Source organism: Prionailurus viverrinus, chromosome B4 (genome assembly GCF_022837055.1).
Source record: "Prionailurus viverrinus isolate Anna chromosome B4, UM_Priviv_1.0, whole genome shotgun sequence".
Classification (NCBI taxonomy): Eukaryota; Metazoa; Chordata; class Mammalia; order Carnivora; family Felidae; genus Prionailurus; species Prionailurus viverrinus.
Window position 1 is genome coordinate 107,554,408 of NC_062567.1, and position 18,662 is coordinate 107,573,069.

General features: G+C 38.5%; 1 protein-coding gene across 5 annotated transcripts in view; it reads right to left on the reverse strand.

The window, feature by feature from the left end:
- The window catches only part of CB4H12orf50 (chromosome B4 C12orf50 homolog), a 47,359-nt gene that overhangs the window by 24,128 nt on the left and 4,569 nt on the right, over window positions 1–18,662 (reverse strand). For all 5 annotated transcript variants that reach the window (XM_047866143.1, XM_047866144.1, XM_047866142.1 and 2 more), the window contains 2 exons: window positions 17,763–17,882; window positions 17,301–17,421 (listed from right to left, as the gene is read on the reverse strand). In XM_047866143.1, the coding sequence (XP_047722099.1) occupies window positions 17,301–17,421; window positions 17,763–17,774 (133 nt within the window). In that variant the 5' untranslated portion in view covers window positions 17,775–17,882. The remainder of the gene's footprint in view (window positions 1–17,300; window positions 17,422–17,762; window positions 17,883–18,662) is intronic.

Genomic DNA, 18,662 nt, shown 5'->3' on the forward strand with positions numbered 1-18,662 from the left:
GGATCTCCAGCTTCTTATTCTATCCCATTTGTCAGTTTGGTTAGCCCTCGGCTAATACAACACTATTCTAATCTGTATCACTTTATAGGCCTTGAAATATGGTTGAACAAGTGCTATCATTTTGTTGTTCTTTAAGCAGTCTTCACTGTTCTTGGTCTCTTTGCAGTTCTACATAAATTTTAGGACTCGTTTGAATTTTGATTGAGATTATTGTTCTTATATTTTTAAAGTATATGATGAGTATCAAATCATATGGCAATTCAAATGTCATCTGATGTATTTACAAGAGTATATCGATTTTCATTTTTAAATGTCAGTATTGATAAAATGTTGGAACTTTTGCAACTATTTAAATTTATGATGAATTTAATCAAAAATGTTTTAAGGAATAGTTCATCAAAAATAAAGACCAATGTTCATGATAACCTTGCCATTGAGTGTATTAAAATATACATCAGAAGGAGAAAGTTACAGTATAGGAAAAACAGCAATTTTGGTGACAAGAAACTACCCAGTTAAATTATGGAATAAAATAATTCAGGTGAATTAGTTGGTAATCAAGTAATGCAAAAACAAAAAAAAATTCCATTTAGACAGTTAAATTTTCCCTCTTTATAGTGGTTAAAACAATGGTGTACTAACAGTTTTGATACATATTAGTATATCTTTGTTGTTTTACAGTAACTTTCCCATGGGATTTGCATTTTAAAGAAGTACTGTAATGTACTTTCCATGAATTTACACAAATAGATCATTTTAATCACCTTGATTTTTCTACCTATAGCATGGTTTCATACCACTAAAATCAATTTTGGTGTGATCAGATCGATTTCATCTAACTCTTTGGAAAAAGACATACTTTTTTTATATCATGTAGTAACATCACTGTTTTTGTAGTCACTCCTTCCCTCATTTTAGGCAAAAGACATTAGTTTTCCTTCAGGGAATCACCTTTTCCCCATCTTCAATTCCTTTAATTTGAGTGACAATGACATCCTAGACCCAAGGATTAGCTATTCCCTTGCCTGAACAATTACCAGGGATGAATATGTTTCCCACATCATTAGATGAGGCTCAGTGTTAAGGCTTTAACTTGAAAAAGATTTCTTCCTTCAGAGTTTACTTTGGAATGACAATGGTAATGATGACAATAATGAGTGTTTACTCGTTGCCAGAGATTCTTCTGAACTATTAGGTATTAATTCATTAAATATCTAAACCAACCCCATGATATAGGTATTATTACTATCTCTACTATACAGATGAAGAAACTAGGCCACAGAGATATTAAGCTGCCCAAGGTTATGGTGGGAAGTATGTGGCAAAATGAGATTTTAATCCAGTCTGACTCAGGGTTCTCCATCTTTGGGCTTCTGGGGGCAACTCTAGTATGCGGAGAATGGCAACAAGCCCAGAGCCAAGGGTTGGCAAAGGAAGCCCTAGATACATCTGGGTCTAAGTTCAGCTCTGTCCTTAATCTCTTCAGGTACATGAGCCAATAATTTCCAGTTTTCCCTCAAATCTGATGAAGGTGGGTTTGTCTTTTTAAAATCAGTGGTGTACTAGAGTAGATTCAGATCAGCAAATGAGAACTGATTGTTATTTTGCAAGCTGATAGATGTTACATTGGTAACTTGAAATCATCGATGGTAAGAATATTTGCTCTATGGAAATAAGCAAATTCTGCCTTTTGTTTTGCTTTTGTTTTTATTTTTGGCAGAGTGGGAACAGGGAGGAGAATAAGTTTTTAAACATTTAACAGGACATCAGTGGTTTTCAACCTACAGAATCTCGTTTAGTATATATGATAGACCACTGTGTCATGGCCAGACATTTCAAAAATGAACAACTACTTTCTGTGCTTAATCTATTTTCAAAACAAATTCAATTCCTTTCACTCAGATGTCATGCATGCTGTCATCATAATGCAATATTCCCTGCTATAAATTCCTTCCATAACTAGAACACAAATACAAAGGCAAATCAGGTAGATTATAAGAATCTTTTGCTTGAATAATTCAGTTATTTTTAGACAAATAAGTTGTTTTTATTCATATTCTTTGGGAATTGGGTACTATCCTTCCCTTTGCTTGAAAGAGTAAAAAAGATGATTATTTTTTTGTATAACTCCCAGAGTAGAGGCTTTTCAATTTTTTTCTTTACTTTTCATAATTCTTTAGGAAAAACCTCATGGAATGATTTGATTAGGGCATTAGAAACATCTGTATAGTTTTTAAAATATATTGATTCATCTTCTTTGCAATATTCTTGCCAAAAATGTTTAATCTAAATCTAAGTAGGATAAAACAAACAAAAAAATTCCCATTTAAAATATATTCTGGGGGTGTCTGGGTGTCTCAGTCAGTTAAACATCCAACTTCAGCTCAGGTCATGATCTCATGGTTGGTTCGTGAGTTCAAGCCCCACATGGCACTCTCTGCTCTCAGCACAGAGTCTGTTTTGGATCCTCTGTCTCCCTCTCTCTCTGCCCCTCCTTTACTCGCACTCTCTCTCTCTGTCTCTCCAAAATAAATAAAAAAAAAATTAAAAAAAAATTAAAACAAATAAAACAATTATTTTTGTTTAAACAAAAAATTAAAACAAATAAAACAAATTATTTTTGTTTAAAAATAAATAAATAAATGGATATTCTGCAAAGCAACCAGCCTGAACTCTTTAAAATGTCAAATGAAAGAAAAAAAATCATGTAGATATTAAAAAGACATGACAACTAATTGCAATAAATGGTGCCTAATTGGATCCTGGATTGAAAAAAACAAAAACAACTATAACGCTACACTATTCAACACATTGTCCTGGGAACCTGACAGCTTGTTAGAAATGCTGACCCAGAGAGGGGAAGAAGATGGCGGAGTAGGAGGACGCTGGGCTCACCGCACGTCCTGCTGATCACTTAGATTCCACCTACACCTGCCTAAATAACCCAGAAAACCGCCAGAAGACTAGCAGAACGGAGTCTCCGGAGCCAAGCGCAGACGAGAGGCTCACGGAAGAGGGGCCCCTCCTGAAGTGGATCACCTAAGGAGAAGCGAGCTAAGCCTGCCCCTCCTGCCCCCGTGCACCTTGCCTACCCACCCCAGCTACTATGCCAGATCCCCAGCATCACAAGCCTGGCAGTGTGCAAGTAGCCCAGACGGGCCACGCCACCCCACAGTGAATCCCGCCCCTAGGAGAGGGGAAGAGAAGGCACACACCAGTCTGACTGTGGCCCCAGCGGTGGGCTGGGGGCAGACATCAGGACTGACTGTGGCCACGCACACCAACTCCAGTTATACACCACAGCACAGGGGAAGTGCCCTGCAGGTCCTCACCACTCCAGGGACTATCCAAAATGACCAAACGGAAGAATTCCCCTCAGAAGAATCTCCAGGAAATAACAACAGCTAATGAACTGATCAAAAAGGATTTAAATAATATAACAGAAAGTGAATTTAGAATAATAGTCATAAAATTAGTCGCTGGGCTTGAAAACAGTATAGAGGACAGCAGAGAATCTCTTGCTACAGAGATCAAGGGACTAAGGAACAGTCACGAGGAGCTGAAAAACGCTTTAAACGAAATGCAAAACAAAATGGAAACGACGACAGCTCGGATTGAAGAGGCAGAGGAGAGAATAGGTGAACTAGAAGATAAAGTTATGAAAAAAGAGGAAGCTGAGAGAAAGAGAGATAAAAAAATCCAGAGTATGAGGGGAAAATTAGAGAACTAAGTGATACACTAAAAAGAAATAATATACGCATAATTGGTATCCCAGAGGAGGAAGAGAGAGGGAAAGCTGCTGAAGGGGTACTTGAAGAAATTATAGCTAAGAACTTCCCTGAACTGGGGAAGGAAAAAGGCATTGAAATCCAAGAGGCACAGAGAACTCCCTTCAGACGTAACTTGAATCGATCTTCTGCACGACATATCATAGTGAAACTGGCAAAATACAAGGATAAAGAGAAAATTCTGAAAGCAGCAAGGGATAAACATGCCCTCACATATAAAGGGAGACCTATAAGACTCGTGACTGATCTCTCTTTTGAAACTTGGCAGGCCAGAAAGGATTGGCACGAGATCTTCGGTGTGCTAAACAGAAAAAATATGCAGCCGAGAATCCTTTATCCAGCAAGTCTGTCATTTAGAAAAGAAGGAGAGATAAAGGTCTTCCCAAACAAACAAAAACTGAAGGAATTTGTCACCACTAAACCAGCCCTACAAGAGATCCTAAGGGGGATCCTGTGAGACAAAGTACAAGAGACATCACTACAAGCATAAAACATACAGACATCACAATGATTCTAAACCCGTATCTTTCTATAACAACACTGAATGTAAATGGATTAAATGCACCAACCAAAAGACATAGGGTATCAGAATGGATAAAAAAACAAGACCCATCTATTTGCTGTCTACAAGAGACTCATTTTAGATATGAGGACACCTTTAGATTGAGAGTGAGGGGATGGAGAACTATTTATCATGCCACTGGAAGCCAAAAGACAGCTGGAGTAGCCATACTTATATCAGACAAACCAGACTTTAAATTAAAGGCTGTAACAAGAGATGAAGAAGGGCATTCTATAATAATTACAGGGTCTATCCATCAGGAAGAGCTAACAATTATAAATGTCTATGCGCCAAATACCGGAGCCCCCAAATATATAAAACAATTACTCATAAACATAAGCAACCTTATTGATAAGAATGTGGTCATTGCAGGGGACTTTAACACCCCACTTACAGAAATGGATAGATCATCTAGACACACAGTCAATAAAGAAACAAGGGCCCTGAATGATACATTGGATCAGATGGACTTGACAGATATATTTAGAACTCTGCATCCCAAAGCAACAGAATATACTTTCTTCTCGAGTGCACATGGAACATTCTCCAAGATAGATCACATACTGGGTCACAAAACAGCCCTTCATAAGTATATAGAATTGAAATTATACCATGCTTACTTTCAGACCACAATGCTATGAAGCTTGAAATCAACCACAGGAACAAGTCTGGAAAACCTCCAAAAGCATGGAGGTTAAAGAACACCCTACTAACGAATGAGTGGGTCAACCAGGCAATTAGAGAAGAAATTAAAAAATATATGGAAACAAACGAAAATGAAAATACAACAATCCAAATGCTTTGGGACGCAGCGAAGGCAGTCCTGAGAGGAAAATACATTGCAATCCAGGCCTATCTCAAGAAACAAGAAAAATCCCAAATACAAAATCTAACAGCACACCTAAAGGAAATAGAAGCAGAACAGTAAAGGCAGCCTAAACCCAGCAGAAGAAGAGAAATAATAAAGATCAGAGCAGAAATAAACAATATAGAATCTAAAAAAACGGTGGAGCAGATCAACGAAACCAAGAGTTGGTTTTTTGAAAAAATAAACAAAATTGACAAACCTCTAGCCAGGCTTCTCAAAAAGAAAAGGGAGATGACCCAAATAGATAAAATCATGAATGAAAATGGAATTATTACAACCAATCCCTCAGAGATACAAACAATTATCAGGGAATACTATGAAAACTTATATGCCAACAAATTGGACAACCTGGAAGAAATGGACAAATTCCTGAACACCCACACTCTTCCAAAACTCAATCCGGAGGAAAGAGAAAGCTTGAACAGACCATTACCAGCAAAGAAATTGAATCGGTTATCAAAAATCTCCCAACAAATAAGAGTCCAGGACCAGATGGCTTCCCAGGGGAGTTCTACCAGACGTTTAAAGCAGAGATAATACCTATCCTTCTCAAGCTATGCCAAGAAATAGAAAGGGAAGGAAAACTTCCAGATTCATTCTATGAAGCCAGTATTACTTTGATTCCTAAACCAGACAGAGACCCAGTAAAAAAGAGAACTACAGGCCAATATCCCTGATGAATATGGATGCAAAAATTCTCAATAAGATACTAGCAAATCGAATTCAACGGCATATAAAAGGAATTATTCACCATGATCAAGCGGGATTCATTCCTGGGATGCAGGGCTGGTTCAACATTCGCAAATCAATCAACGTGATACATCGCATTAACAAAAAAAAAAAAAAGAGAAGAACCATATGATCCTGTCAATCGATGCAGAAAAGGCCTTTGACAAAATCCAGCACCCTTTCTTAATAAAAACCCTTGAGAAAGTCGGGATAGAAGGAACATACTTAAAGATCATAAAAGCCATTTATGAAAAGCCCACAGCTAACATCATCCTCAATGGGGAAAAACTGAGAGCTTTTTCCCTGAGATCAGGAACACGACAAGGATGCCCACTCTCACCGCTGTTGTTTAACATAGTGTTGGAAGTTCTAGCATCAGCAATCAGACACCAAAAGGAAATCAAAGGCATTAAGATTGGCAAAGATGAAGTCAAGCTTTCGCTTTTTGCAGATGACATGATATTATACATGGAAAATCCGATAGACTCCACCAAAAGTCTGCTAGAACTGATACAGGAATTCAGCAAAGTCGCAGGATACAAAATCAATGTACAGAAATCAGTTGCATTCTTATACACTAACAATGAAGCAACAGAAAGACAAATAAAGAAACTGATCCCATTCACAATTGCACCAAGAAGCATAAAATATCTAGGAATAAATCTAACCAAAGATGTAAAAGATCTGTATGCTGAAAACTATAGAAAGCTTATGAAGGTAATTGAAGAAGATTTAAAGAAATGGAAAGACATTCCCTGCTCATGGATTGGAAGAATAAATATTGTCAAAATGTCAATACTACCCAAAGCTATCTACACATTCAATGCAATCCCAATCAAAATTGCACCAGCATTCTTCTCAAAGCTAGAACAAGCAATCCTAAAATTGATATGGAACCACAAAAGGCCCCGAATAGCCAAAGGAATTTTGAAGAAGAAGACCAAAGCGGGAGGCATCACAATCCCAGACTTTAGCCTCTACTATAAAGCTGTCATCATCAAGACAGCATGGTATTGGCACAAAAACAGACACATAGACCAATGGAATAGAATAGAAACCCCAGAACTAGACCCACAAACGTATGGCCAACTCATCTTTGACAAAGCAGGAAAGAACATCCAATGGAAAAAAGACAGCCTCTTTAACAAACGGTGCTGGGAGAACTGGACAGCAACATGCAGAAGAATGAAACTAGACCACTTTCTCACACCATTCACAAAAATAAACTCAAAATGGGTAAAGGACCTGAATGTGAGACAGGAAACCATCAAAACCTTAGAGGAGAAAGCAGGAAAAGACCTCTCTGACCTCAGCCGTAGCAATCTCTTGCTCGACACATCCCCAAAGGCAAGGGAATTAAAAGCAAAAGTGAATTACTGGGACCTTATGAAGATAAAAAGCTTCTGCACAGCAAAGGAAACAACCAACAAAACTAAAAGGCAACCAACGGAATGGGAAAAGATATTTGCAAATGACATATCGGACAAAGGGCTAGTATCCAAAATCTATAAAGAGCTCACCAAACTCCACACCCGAGAAACAAATAACCCAGTGAAGAAATGGGCAGAAAACATGAAAAGACACTTCTCTAAAGAAGACATCCGGATGGCCAATAGGCACATGAAAAGATGTTCAACGTCGCTCCTTATCAGGGAAATACAAATCAAAACCACACTCAGATATAACCTCACGCCAGTCAGAGTGGCCAAAATGAACAAATCAGGAGACTATAGATGCTGGAGAGGATGTGGAGAAACGGGAACTCTCTTGCACTCTTGGTGGGAATGCAAATTGGTGCAGCCGCTCTGGAAAGCAGTGTGGAGGTTCCTCAGAAAATTAAAAATAGACCTACCCTATGACCCAGCAGTAGCACTGCTAGAAATTTACCCAAGGGAGACAGGAGTACTGATGCATAGGGGCACTTGTTCCCCAATGCTTATAGCAGCACTCTCAACAATAGCCAAATTATGGAAAGAGCCTAAATGTCCATCAACTGATGAATGGATAAAGAAATTGTGGTTTATATACAAATGGAATACTACGTGGCAATGAGAAAGAATGAAATATGGCCTTTTGTAGCAATGTGGATGGAACTGGAGAGTGTGATGCTAAGTTAAATAAGCCATACAGAGAAAGACAGATACCATATGGTTTCACTCTTATGTGGATCCTAGGAAACTTAAAAGAAACCTATGGGGGAAGGGAAGGAAAAAAAAAAAAAGAGGTTAGAGTGGGAGAGAGCCAAAGCATAAGAGACTGTTAAAAACTGAGAACAAGGGGCGCCTGGGTGGCGCAGTTGGTTAAGCGTCCGACTTCAGCCAGGTCACGATCTCGCGGTCCGTGAGTTCGACCCCCGCGTCAGGCTCTGGGCTGATGGCTCAGAGCCTGGAGCCTGCTTCTGATTCTGTGTCTCCCTCTCTCTCTGCCCCTCCCCCGTTCATGCTCTGTCTCTTTCTGTCCCAAAAATAAATAAACGTTGAAAAAAAAATTTAAAAAAAAAACTGAGAACAAACTGAGGGTTGATGGGGGGTGGGAGGGAGGGGAGGGTGGGTGATGGGTATTGAGGAGGGCACCTTTTGGGATGAGCACTGTGTGTTGTATGGAAACCAATTTGACAATAAATTTCATATAGTAAAAAAAAAAAAAAAAAAAAAAGAAATGCTGACCCAGGTCCCAGCCTAGACACACTGAATCAAACTGCAATTTCATTAGATCTCCAGGTAATTGAATGGTTCTTAAAAAGGGGGATAAATAAGTATAGGTACATTATATGCATATAGGTAAATATTATACTTACATATATGTAAGTACAATAGAGGGAAAAGAGTAATTTGACAAAATGTGTATTTGTGTATCTGTTGAAGAGTACATGGATGGCTGTTCATTGAACTATTTTTGCAGCTTCTCTGTTGAAAATGTTTGAAGTGAAATGTTGGAGGAAAAACATACAGTGAAGGCTGGACTCAACACGTATCAGTTTAATTGGTGGTCTAGGTGGTGACTAGGAAATTTTTTGTTGTCATTGTTGGTTATTATTATTTTTTTTTGGTTATTTTTTTTAAGCTCCTCCAGTAATTCTAAATTTTTTAAGTGTTTTATTTATTTTTGAGAGAGAGGGGGAGACACAGACTGTGAGTGGCGGAGGAGCAGAGAAAGAGGGAGACACAGAATCTGAAGCAGACTCCAGGCTCTGAGCTGTCAGCACAGAGCCCAATGCAGGGTTTGAACCCAGGAACTGTGAGATCATGACCTGAGCTGAAGTCGGACACTTAACCAATTGAGCCACCCAGGCGCCCCTAAACTCCCCCAGTAATTCTAATTGGGAGCTAGAGTTGAGGACCTCTGGATTAGGTGAACACCAGACGAGGTACCTTCACTTCTGGGCTTCAGATGATTAAAGGGAAGAAATTTCACTGATGTGTTGCCACAAATAAATCGAAAAAATAAACTTAGAGAAAGAGGAAACCTTATTTAATGGAAATATACATAACTCAGAAATGCTAGATGTAGTTCACTGTTTACTGTAAATATAAAGAAAAAAGGGAGTTTTCTATTAAAGTAAAGGATCTTAAAAGCTTTAAAAGGAACGCTAAGGGGTAGGGAAGTGTAGGGTAGAATTAGCCTCTCAAAAGGATGAAGCCGGGTTAGGAAGTCTCGTGGGTGAGTCCACTCAAATGACCAAAAGAACTGGAGCATTCTTGAAATGCCATCTCTGCTTTTCTTGTTGTTGTTTTGTTTTTGTAAGACAGTCTTAGAGTCTAACAGAACCAGGTATCCTGCCTAAGATATTTACCTTCCCTGGCCTCAGTTTCCTCATCTATAATGGGGATGTTGATAGTATCTATTTAGCAGGTTTTTGTGAAGAGGCATGCAAAGTGCCCAACATAGTGCTGCCACAAGAAAATACTTAATTTTAGAAATTATGTGAAAGCACTGAATATGAGATTTTTCTTGTTTCTCGTCACCTGACTTCATTTTTTTTTAAATCATAATTAAAGTTTCAGTTTACATAATCCTAAAGAACAAATCGGTGGAGGTCTCAAATGCAAAGGTAGCTAACAAATGTTAGGCCTAGAGAACTCCTATTTGAGTACATGCCTTTATTTTGTTGCACTTTTACAAACACTTTGGACCAAAGATGAGAGCATAAACAGTGTCCAGTCAGGATGAAGAGTCCCCCATCCAACAAATTGTTCCAGGCATCACCACTGTGTGGGTTAGGGCATTTACACTACCCATCCCCCTCTTCCCAAAAGAGGAAAGAACAGAGTTGAACACGTTTCTTTTCTTCTTATAACCATTAACAACTGTTCTTCCCCCCAACCCACACACAAAATTAGTCTGTTTTGCCAAGTCAAATATTCAAGTCAAAGTGTTTATTAAACTATTTAAGAACCATACAAATTACAATGGCTTGCCAATGCTTAGAATAAAAAGGTCAGGTACACATATAGAATAGGCTAGACTTTCTAATTTTTTTTTTACATTTATTCATTTTTGAGAGACAGAGAGAGACAGAGCACAAGTGGGGGAGAGGCAGAGAGAGAGGGAGACACAGAATCCGAAGCAGGCTCCAGGCTCTGAATTGTCAGCACAGAGCCTGACGCTGGGCTTGAACTCACAAATTGCGAGATCATGACCCAAACCAAAGTCAGACGCTTAACCGACTGAGCCACCAGGTGCCCCTAAGCTAGACTTTCTAAAGTGAGCTGATATAAAGTTCATTTCAACTGGTCAGATAGTCAGCTGTCCAAGGCACCTCTAAGACACTGACTTAGAAAAAATAAGAATCAAATTATTCTATTCAATTATCTATCGTAGAATAATGTGGCAATTAGCCAAGGAGGTGAGCAGGTGCTTCAGTGTTTGAGCCACTGTGTTTTGAGCAAATTATCCCTTAACTAAGAGAATTTCTTAAGGGGAAGGGTTTGTCTGAATACGCTCACCTCTGATGTATACCATGGAAGAAAGAGCACATACATACCATGCTTGCAAAGAAAATATAATATGTACTCAGAAATGCCTAGAAAATTCTTATAATTATAGCAAATATCAACTGAATCATGTTTTCTTAGCATTATGATTTAGTTTATTAGCTATTTGCTTTTAAATTTGAGGATGGTAACCAGAGGGATTAGACCTCTTTTTTAAATGTCTGGTTTAGCAACATTTAAATGAAGTCTCTTTCAAAAGAGTCCAAAACCTTTTTTAATTTGCTAGCAGGCTAAATTTTAAATTGCAAAAAGACTAACTGGCAGTTTTATATTCTCAGACAAAATATGTAGAACTTTTGATAATTGCACTTAGTGCTTAAAGATATACAATGGCAAATCACATATTGAAAAATTGCTTTTGGCAAGCAGCTCATTCTGGAAGAGCACAGCTGGTGACTTAGATAGCATGGCTGTGGCTCCAACCCATGATGGGTCTCAATTTCTCAAGCAGAAGCCCTAGGAAATTTTACAGGTTGCACATTTAAATATCTAAATTTGGGGGCACCAGGGTGGCTCAGTCGGTTAAGTGCCCAACTCTAGATTTTGGCTCAGGTCATGACCTCACAGTTCCTTAGATCAAGTGCCATGTGTGCTGGGCAAGGAGCCTGCTTAAGATTCTTTCTCTCCCTCCTCTCCCTCTGCCCCTCCCCTGCTTGCGCTAGCTTTCTCTCTCTCTCTCACTCGCTCCTAAAAATAAATATCTAAATTTTCCCTTATTTTAACCTAAGAGACAACATTATACATAAACTCCACAGTGCTATGTGTGAGCCGATACTTACATTTTACTATAAAAAGTTGTCATAATCCCACCCTGAATTTATTAATCATATGCCCTTACTGAAACATAAAAAGGTGGATTGTAATAAAGGTATAACCTTGTAAATTTTGTGTAAGGTAAGAAGATTTATGGTCCTAGTTTGGGTTAATGTGAACCTTGGTAGATAAGTGTTCCTGGAAATACTGTAGGAAAGATTAGGTTTACAGAAAATCAAATTATTCTTATTGCGGAGTTGAAATATTTTTTAAAAGAACAGATGATATGGTAGTTCAATACATAACTCAAACAAGTATGTTAATTTCTTAAATTTGTTAATTCAGTTCTGGAAATTAAATCTTCTTTCCTATAGAACAGAAATGTGTCTGGGCAGAGGGAAAATAGTTGCCTACTTAACACAAATCCATACTGCTCAGGACATCCTAGGGTGGAATTGGCAACTGTGTGAAGGGTAATATTATGTTCCTTCTTTAAGTGCTTGGGATTTGGAACTTTCACTCTATAGGGCAGAGTCAGACAAGAAACAATAGATGTAGTAAACAAGGAACGTCTACTGTATCTGAAACGTGTGTGTGTGTGTGTGTGTGTGTGTGTGTGTGTGTGTATCTCAAAAAGAATGGAGAGCAAGGCCAGGAATATTGGAAATGTGTAGGGAGGAAGTGATAAGGCTGACTACATTCCAAGAAGAGTGTTTAGATTAGACCTCATTAATAGGTCATTTTTGTGGAAAGCCTTGAAGAGGTAAAGGAATTAGCCATAAAGATATTAACAGAAGAGAATTTCATGCAAAGCCCCTAAAGCAGGGAAAAGCAAGGGAACTAGTGTGGTTGGAGAGAGTGAGCAAGTAAAAGAGTTATGTAAGATAAATTCAGAGTCAACAGGGCATCAAATCAACTAGGGTCATGTAAGCCTCTGTTAAGGACTCTGCTTTTACTCTGAATTAAATGAAAAGCCACTGGAAGTATGACATCTGAGTGTATCACTCTGGCACCTGTGCTTAGAACAGACATAGAAGGACAAGAGTTGAAGAGTTAAGAGGCTGTTGCGATAATTCAGGCATCAGATGATGGTAGTGGCATGGCCCAGGGTGGGAGTAGCAGGAATGATGAGAAAAGGCAGACTCTGGATATATTAAGAAAGTAAACAGGATTTTTGTATGGATTGGATGTGAGATATGAGATTACCAAGGGAATAGACAGAAAAGAGAACTAAGGACTATCTCCTAGAACATTACACATTTAAGAAGTTGAGGAAAAATCAACAAGGGAGAGTGAAAATAGAGCACTAGGTACACAAGCGTTAGAAAAAAAAATTTTTTAAGTATAGCATTGCATCAAATATTGCTAATGGTTCAAGTTATGTAAAGACTGAGAATTGACCACTGGATTTAACAATTTGTGTAACACTGATGAAAGGGGCTGAAAAGCCTTTTTTTACACAGGATTAAGAGACAATGGGAGAGGAGGATCTGATAAAAGCAGGAATAGATAACCAATTTGAGGAGAACTGCTACAAAGGGAAAGAAAAATATGGGGTTGTAGCTTGTGAGAGAATGAATCAAGAGAATGAGTATTTTTCTAATAATTAGAGAAATAAATATATACTTGTATGCTGATAGGAATGATCCAATAAAAATGAAAAAAAAATGATATAGAAGACAGAGGAAAGACTTGTTGCATCAGTGTTCTTGAGTAGACCAGAGTGGATAAGATGTAGTTAATAAATGGAAAGATAGCCTTTGACTAGGTGCTCATCTTTGGTAAGAGTAGGGAAAAGGCAAGTACACATTCTAATAGATGAGTATAGTGATGGAAATCTGTGGAGGCTATCCTCATTACTTAAAGTTTCTCAGTTCAGTCAGATGTAAGGTCATCACCTAAGGTGGGTGGGGGGAGGAGGTTTAAGGAAGGAGGAAGGTATGAAACGAAGGTCTAGGAGAATGTAGAAGAACTGGGGAAGTATTGTGTAGTATGATTGGCAGTCAGCATTAAGGTCTCATTTGAGGTCTGTGGTCATGAATTTAATTCAATAAGCACACCTACATATTTTACCAAAGCTATGTTCAGCTGTGATAGATCCAGGAACTGAGTAGGTGGCAAGTTGTGTTTATGGTTGCTAAGCAAGTACAGTGAAGGCAGAAAGTAGCAAGAGAGTAGAAGTTGTATGCAAGGGACAGATTACTAGATTGAGGTTCGAGAAGATATCCAGGGGGTAAGAGATTGTGAAAAGATGGTACAAACAATGAATTGAAGGTCCCAGTGGACTTGAAGCATTGTTTACCTCAAGATTCTGGAAGGACTGAAATAGAAAACAAGTCATAGGGTGAAATGCATGTAATCGAGATCATGGGGTCTGTGGTGGTAATTAACATTTGGTTATGACTAAGAGAGAGTGACTGAGATGGGGAAGAAAAGATCAGTGGAGGAATTGAGTTCAAGGAACTGAGAGGCTAGGGTGATGTGCATATCATATTTTTATATATTGAAATCACCAAGAATTGACACAGGAGTACAATGTGAGGACAATGAGCCAGGAGTTCAGACTTCTGAAAAACAAGGAGAGACCTGGATGGATGTAAACAGAGGAAAAAACAACAACAACAACAACAACAACAAAAAACCAGCAACACTGTTGGCTGTTAATAATCTGTTGACATGAAATACAAGCTGGATGGCTTTAGGGAGAAGGGACAGAGAGCAGTTTGAAGTTGGCAGTAAGGACCAAGGAAACCTTCTACCTCACCTCCAGGTCAAATGCTACTTGAGAGCTGGGAGAAAAAAAACAGCCACCATTTGGCAAAGTGCTGCAGGAGAAGTAGGGTCTGGAGAAGAAAATTATGCTTACGTTAGATATGAAGATGAAGGGAAAGTTCAGAGAGGAAGTTGAGGAAGAATCCTGCTGATAATGGAAAGTTGGGGATGCATGGATGCAAGGGACCAAATAAGGATAGACATGAGTCAATTGAGAGATGGGCTTTCTGGTATTCACTGATATTAAATAATAGAAAACATATATATTGGTCTCTATCCCCAGTTCCTGGAACAGAGCTCCTAAAATCCTTGTAATTTCATAAATAACAACAGTATGGGGGGAGCATCTTTTGTTCTAATATTTGGCTTTTGACACTGCTTCCTGACATAGAACTCAAATCTCAGAAATTTCCTGGGTGATAGGAGAGTCCTTTGCTCTAAAGAGATGACTCTGGGTGGGCTCCTAATACCTTCAGGAAGGGGAGTTGTCACCAGAAAGATCAAGCCATAATTAGAGGCTTAGAACTTTCAGCCCTCTCCTCCTCATCCTCTAGGAAGGGGAGAGGGGCTGGAAAGTGAGTTAATAATCATGTCTGCACAATAAAAGCCTCCACAAAAATTCCAAAATTATGGGATTAGAAGAGCTTCCAAATTGGTGAACACATCTGCATATGGACAGCACACCCAATTCCACAATAGAAGTTCCTGTGCTCTGGATCCTTCCAGACCTCACTCTATGTACTTCTTCATCTGACTGTTCATCTGTATCCTTTATGATTTCCTATAGTATAAAATAAACTGGTCAACACAAGTAATTAGCTCCCTGAGTTCTGTGAACTATTCTAGCAGATGATGGAAGCTGAGGAGGGAGATCATGGAAACCTCCAATTTGTAGCCCAGTTAGGAGTTTGAGTAGCCTGGGGATCTACTACTTTTGATTGACATCTGAAGTAGTGTTTTGGGTGGGGGAGTCTTTTGGGAGCCCTCAACCCATGGGCTCTGTGTTAACTCCTAGTAGTGTTAGAACTGAATTGTAGGACACCAGATGGTGGTGTAGAGTGTTGCTTGGAAAAAAATCATTGATGTGGGAAAAATCCACAACATCTAAAGTGTTGTATGGTAGTGGTATGAGAGCAAATAATAAACACACAGGAGTGTTTTATTGTTCAAAAATAAACTCATATAAATGGAAATAAAGGGCAGAATGAAATTGGTCCTGGTGAATTCAAAACAGATAAGGGTTGTGTGTTGAGGCTGTGTGGGAGGGTGTTATGGGTGTATGGGGCTCCCTCTTGTGCCTATAGAGGAAGGAGGTATGAGAAAGCAGGGTATTAGCAGCCTATGAAACTCACTTATCCCTCTTACAATGAAGGTATAATGTCTAGGCTTTGGTCCCAGTGCATGGATCTGGTCTTGATTCTATTGAGAGAGAGGAAAGCTTACTCTAAGAGTCAGACTCAGTCTTGATACCTGTTGAAGAAATTAAGACTTCCAGAAAAGCCAGAAGTTACCTTTAGCCACCAGATTCTATGTCTAAAAATTAGAGTAAAAAACATGTAATCCCTACAGAATTTAGCTCAGGGCAGTTCTAACAATGAGGAGCCCAATAATTGTCAGTTGTACCCTTCTTTTGTACAGAGACGCAGTCTGTTTTCCTCTAGTCCTGAAAGAACTGGTTTGAAAAATAGTAATTTTATCATAGACCACTAAGAAGCAGAGTATTAACTATGTAGAAGGAATTTAGTACAGCATTCCTGGTGAAATAAAATCATACTCTGTGTAAACCAATGAAGCGAAGTTGATCACTTAGTAGGTACAGTAACTTTCACTACAGTAGGTACCCAGTAGTTTCCAGTCATTTGTCCATCCCCCATCCATCTATCTATACATCCAATTTTACTGAATATCTGTGCTCCAGACACTGCAGAGAGCACTGGTGAGGAAACTAGTTATGATCTCTATCCTTATGATGTTTGCAGTCTAGTGAGGAAGAGAATTGTTGATCAAGGTATTGTATATATGATGAATGCCATGAGGTCAGAGTTTTCCAAAAGAAGGTAGAGGACCTAATTTTTACCATTTGCCAAGGATTATCTGAAGCCAATTTTTCAAATCCTAAAGGACTGATAACCTATAAGCTCATTTCTAAAATGATTCCATTGGCCATAGCAGGAGACTGGTGTAGAGCTATAGCACTAGGGAAACCTGACTATCCCAACTCCTTAAGCAAGCTTCTTGCCACTAACTGTTTTGGGGTATCATGTCCTCTGTATCCCCTTCCCAGAGCTTATGTTGACATTCACCACAAAGCAGTCTCAGTATCATCTATGCAGATTGAATTGTGCCACAGCTTTTGCAGCAATGGGATTGAGTTTTCTCTAACTGAAGCTTAAGAAGAACCACATGTACAGCTGTTCTTTTAGAAGCTGAAGTGTGCAGCCCAGAGCATGCCCCCTTATAAGATAGGTTTCTGCACATTCACAGGGAGCAACAGTGAGGCATGATAGCCAAGCTTGGCTCCAGTTGAAAGATGCTTTGCTGAGACACAATTTCCTTCTGCCTAGTGAGGTCAGTAGTCATTTCACTTTCAGGTGAATCCAGTCCACTTTAGCCGTGCACCGAGAAAGTTTAACTTGCTCTTTGTTCACTTCATCTTGGCAGTTACTTGATGGCTCATTCTAAGCCTTATCTCGCGATTCTAGAGTCATCCCAAATTATCCATTGGCTATTAAATCGCATTCATTTTGCCATACTTAATCTGTCATTCTACACTGCTACTCCAAAACCAGATTATAATATGGTATACGTCCATGTTATTAAAAAAATATACTCACTGCTACTTGGTGGCAAAAATAATCCATTGATATTTCGAGGTTTGCTGTGATAAAAGATACAACTGATCTTCACACAACCAAGAGGTTGAGTTTCCCAGAAGCATGAAATGCTGCAGTTTTGCTAGACAAAGGAGGTGGGGGAAATGTAATGATCAGGTGCCATACTCAAAATAAATACAACGTGCTACATGTGACAAAACTATCACGATTACTGATTTAGGATCATGTGTGTTTTCTGGCTTTCAGTGTTTCTAAACTCTGCTATTTAAAAGATGCAATGGATATTTCTAAAATATAGTCCTCCATTTTTATAAGAATTTAAATTGAGCAACATGCAAAGTGCCTAAAATTAAGTAGTGGAAGAAAGAATCATTTTTTCTCTATTGTGTTGTAAGAGTATACATTTCAATATTATTGAAGGGAGATCCTTTTAATAAACATGATGATGGTGCGTAATTCTACCTGCATTTCCATGTGTCTAAATCTGCAAAGTGGATCTAAACATTTTCCCTCTCTCCATAATGAGCACACAGTGTCACTGCCAAGGGCCTCTTCACAGTGTCGGAATCGGCACTGGGAACCCTAAAAGAAACAAGTAAACAGTATAGCAAACTCAACATACTGGCGTTAGTGTTCAACAACAGTAGGTTGCTAATTAATTAAAGAAAATATGACTAGATCAAATTAGAATCACAAAAAATACTACAAAACAAAGTCATAGGTCTAAATTTTAGCAAATGTGTTTAATTTTAGTGAGAGACTGATAATATAATGATTAAATAGTACAACATGCCACAAGTCACTGATAAATTGCTACTTTTTGTTATCTGTTGGTCCATATTATTCACTAAGAGTAGATATATGAGAGCAGTGATAGTTTTAATCACAATCCAATGACAGAACAATTTAATTTCTCTTTCTGGAAAAAGCCAGTTCTTTGTCTTGTTTTTAAGAAACACCAGTCATATTCAAATTGTGAAGATGATCTCCATTAATCAATCCCTTTATTAGATAATGTTTTCTTAGTCTATGGAGATACTGTTAAGTGTGTTTCTACAGGGGAAGTGAATGGAGCTTAAACTTTATATTATTGTGGAATTTTAGGGAATTACCACATTATGCTACAATAAATCTCTGTGCTTTATGCCCTTGGTCTACAGAGATAAACAATTGCGCCAATACATATATAAACATCTTTATATACCAACAAAAGCAAATGTGGATCATTTTAATGGGATGCTATTGCTTTTTTTTTTTTTTTTTCTTTTTTAGCCTGCATCTTTTACACATAGGTCCACAGTTGGAAAAACTGCAGGGCCATTATCTTCTTGACAGAGAGGTATGTCACATACAACAAAAATA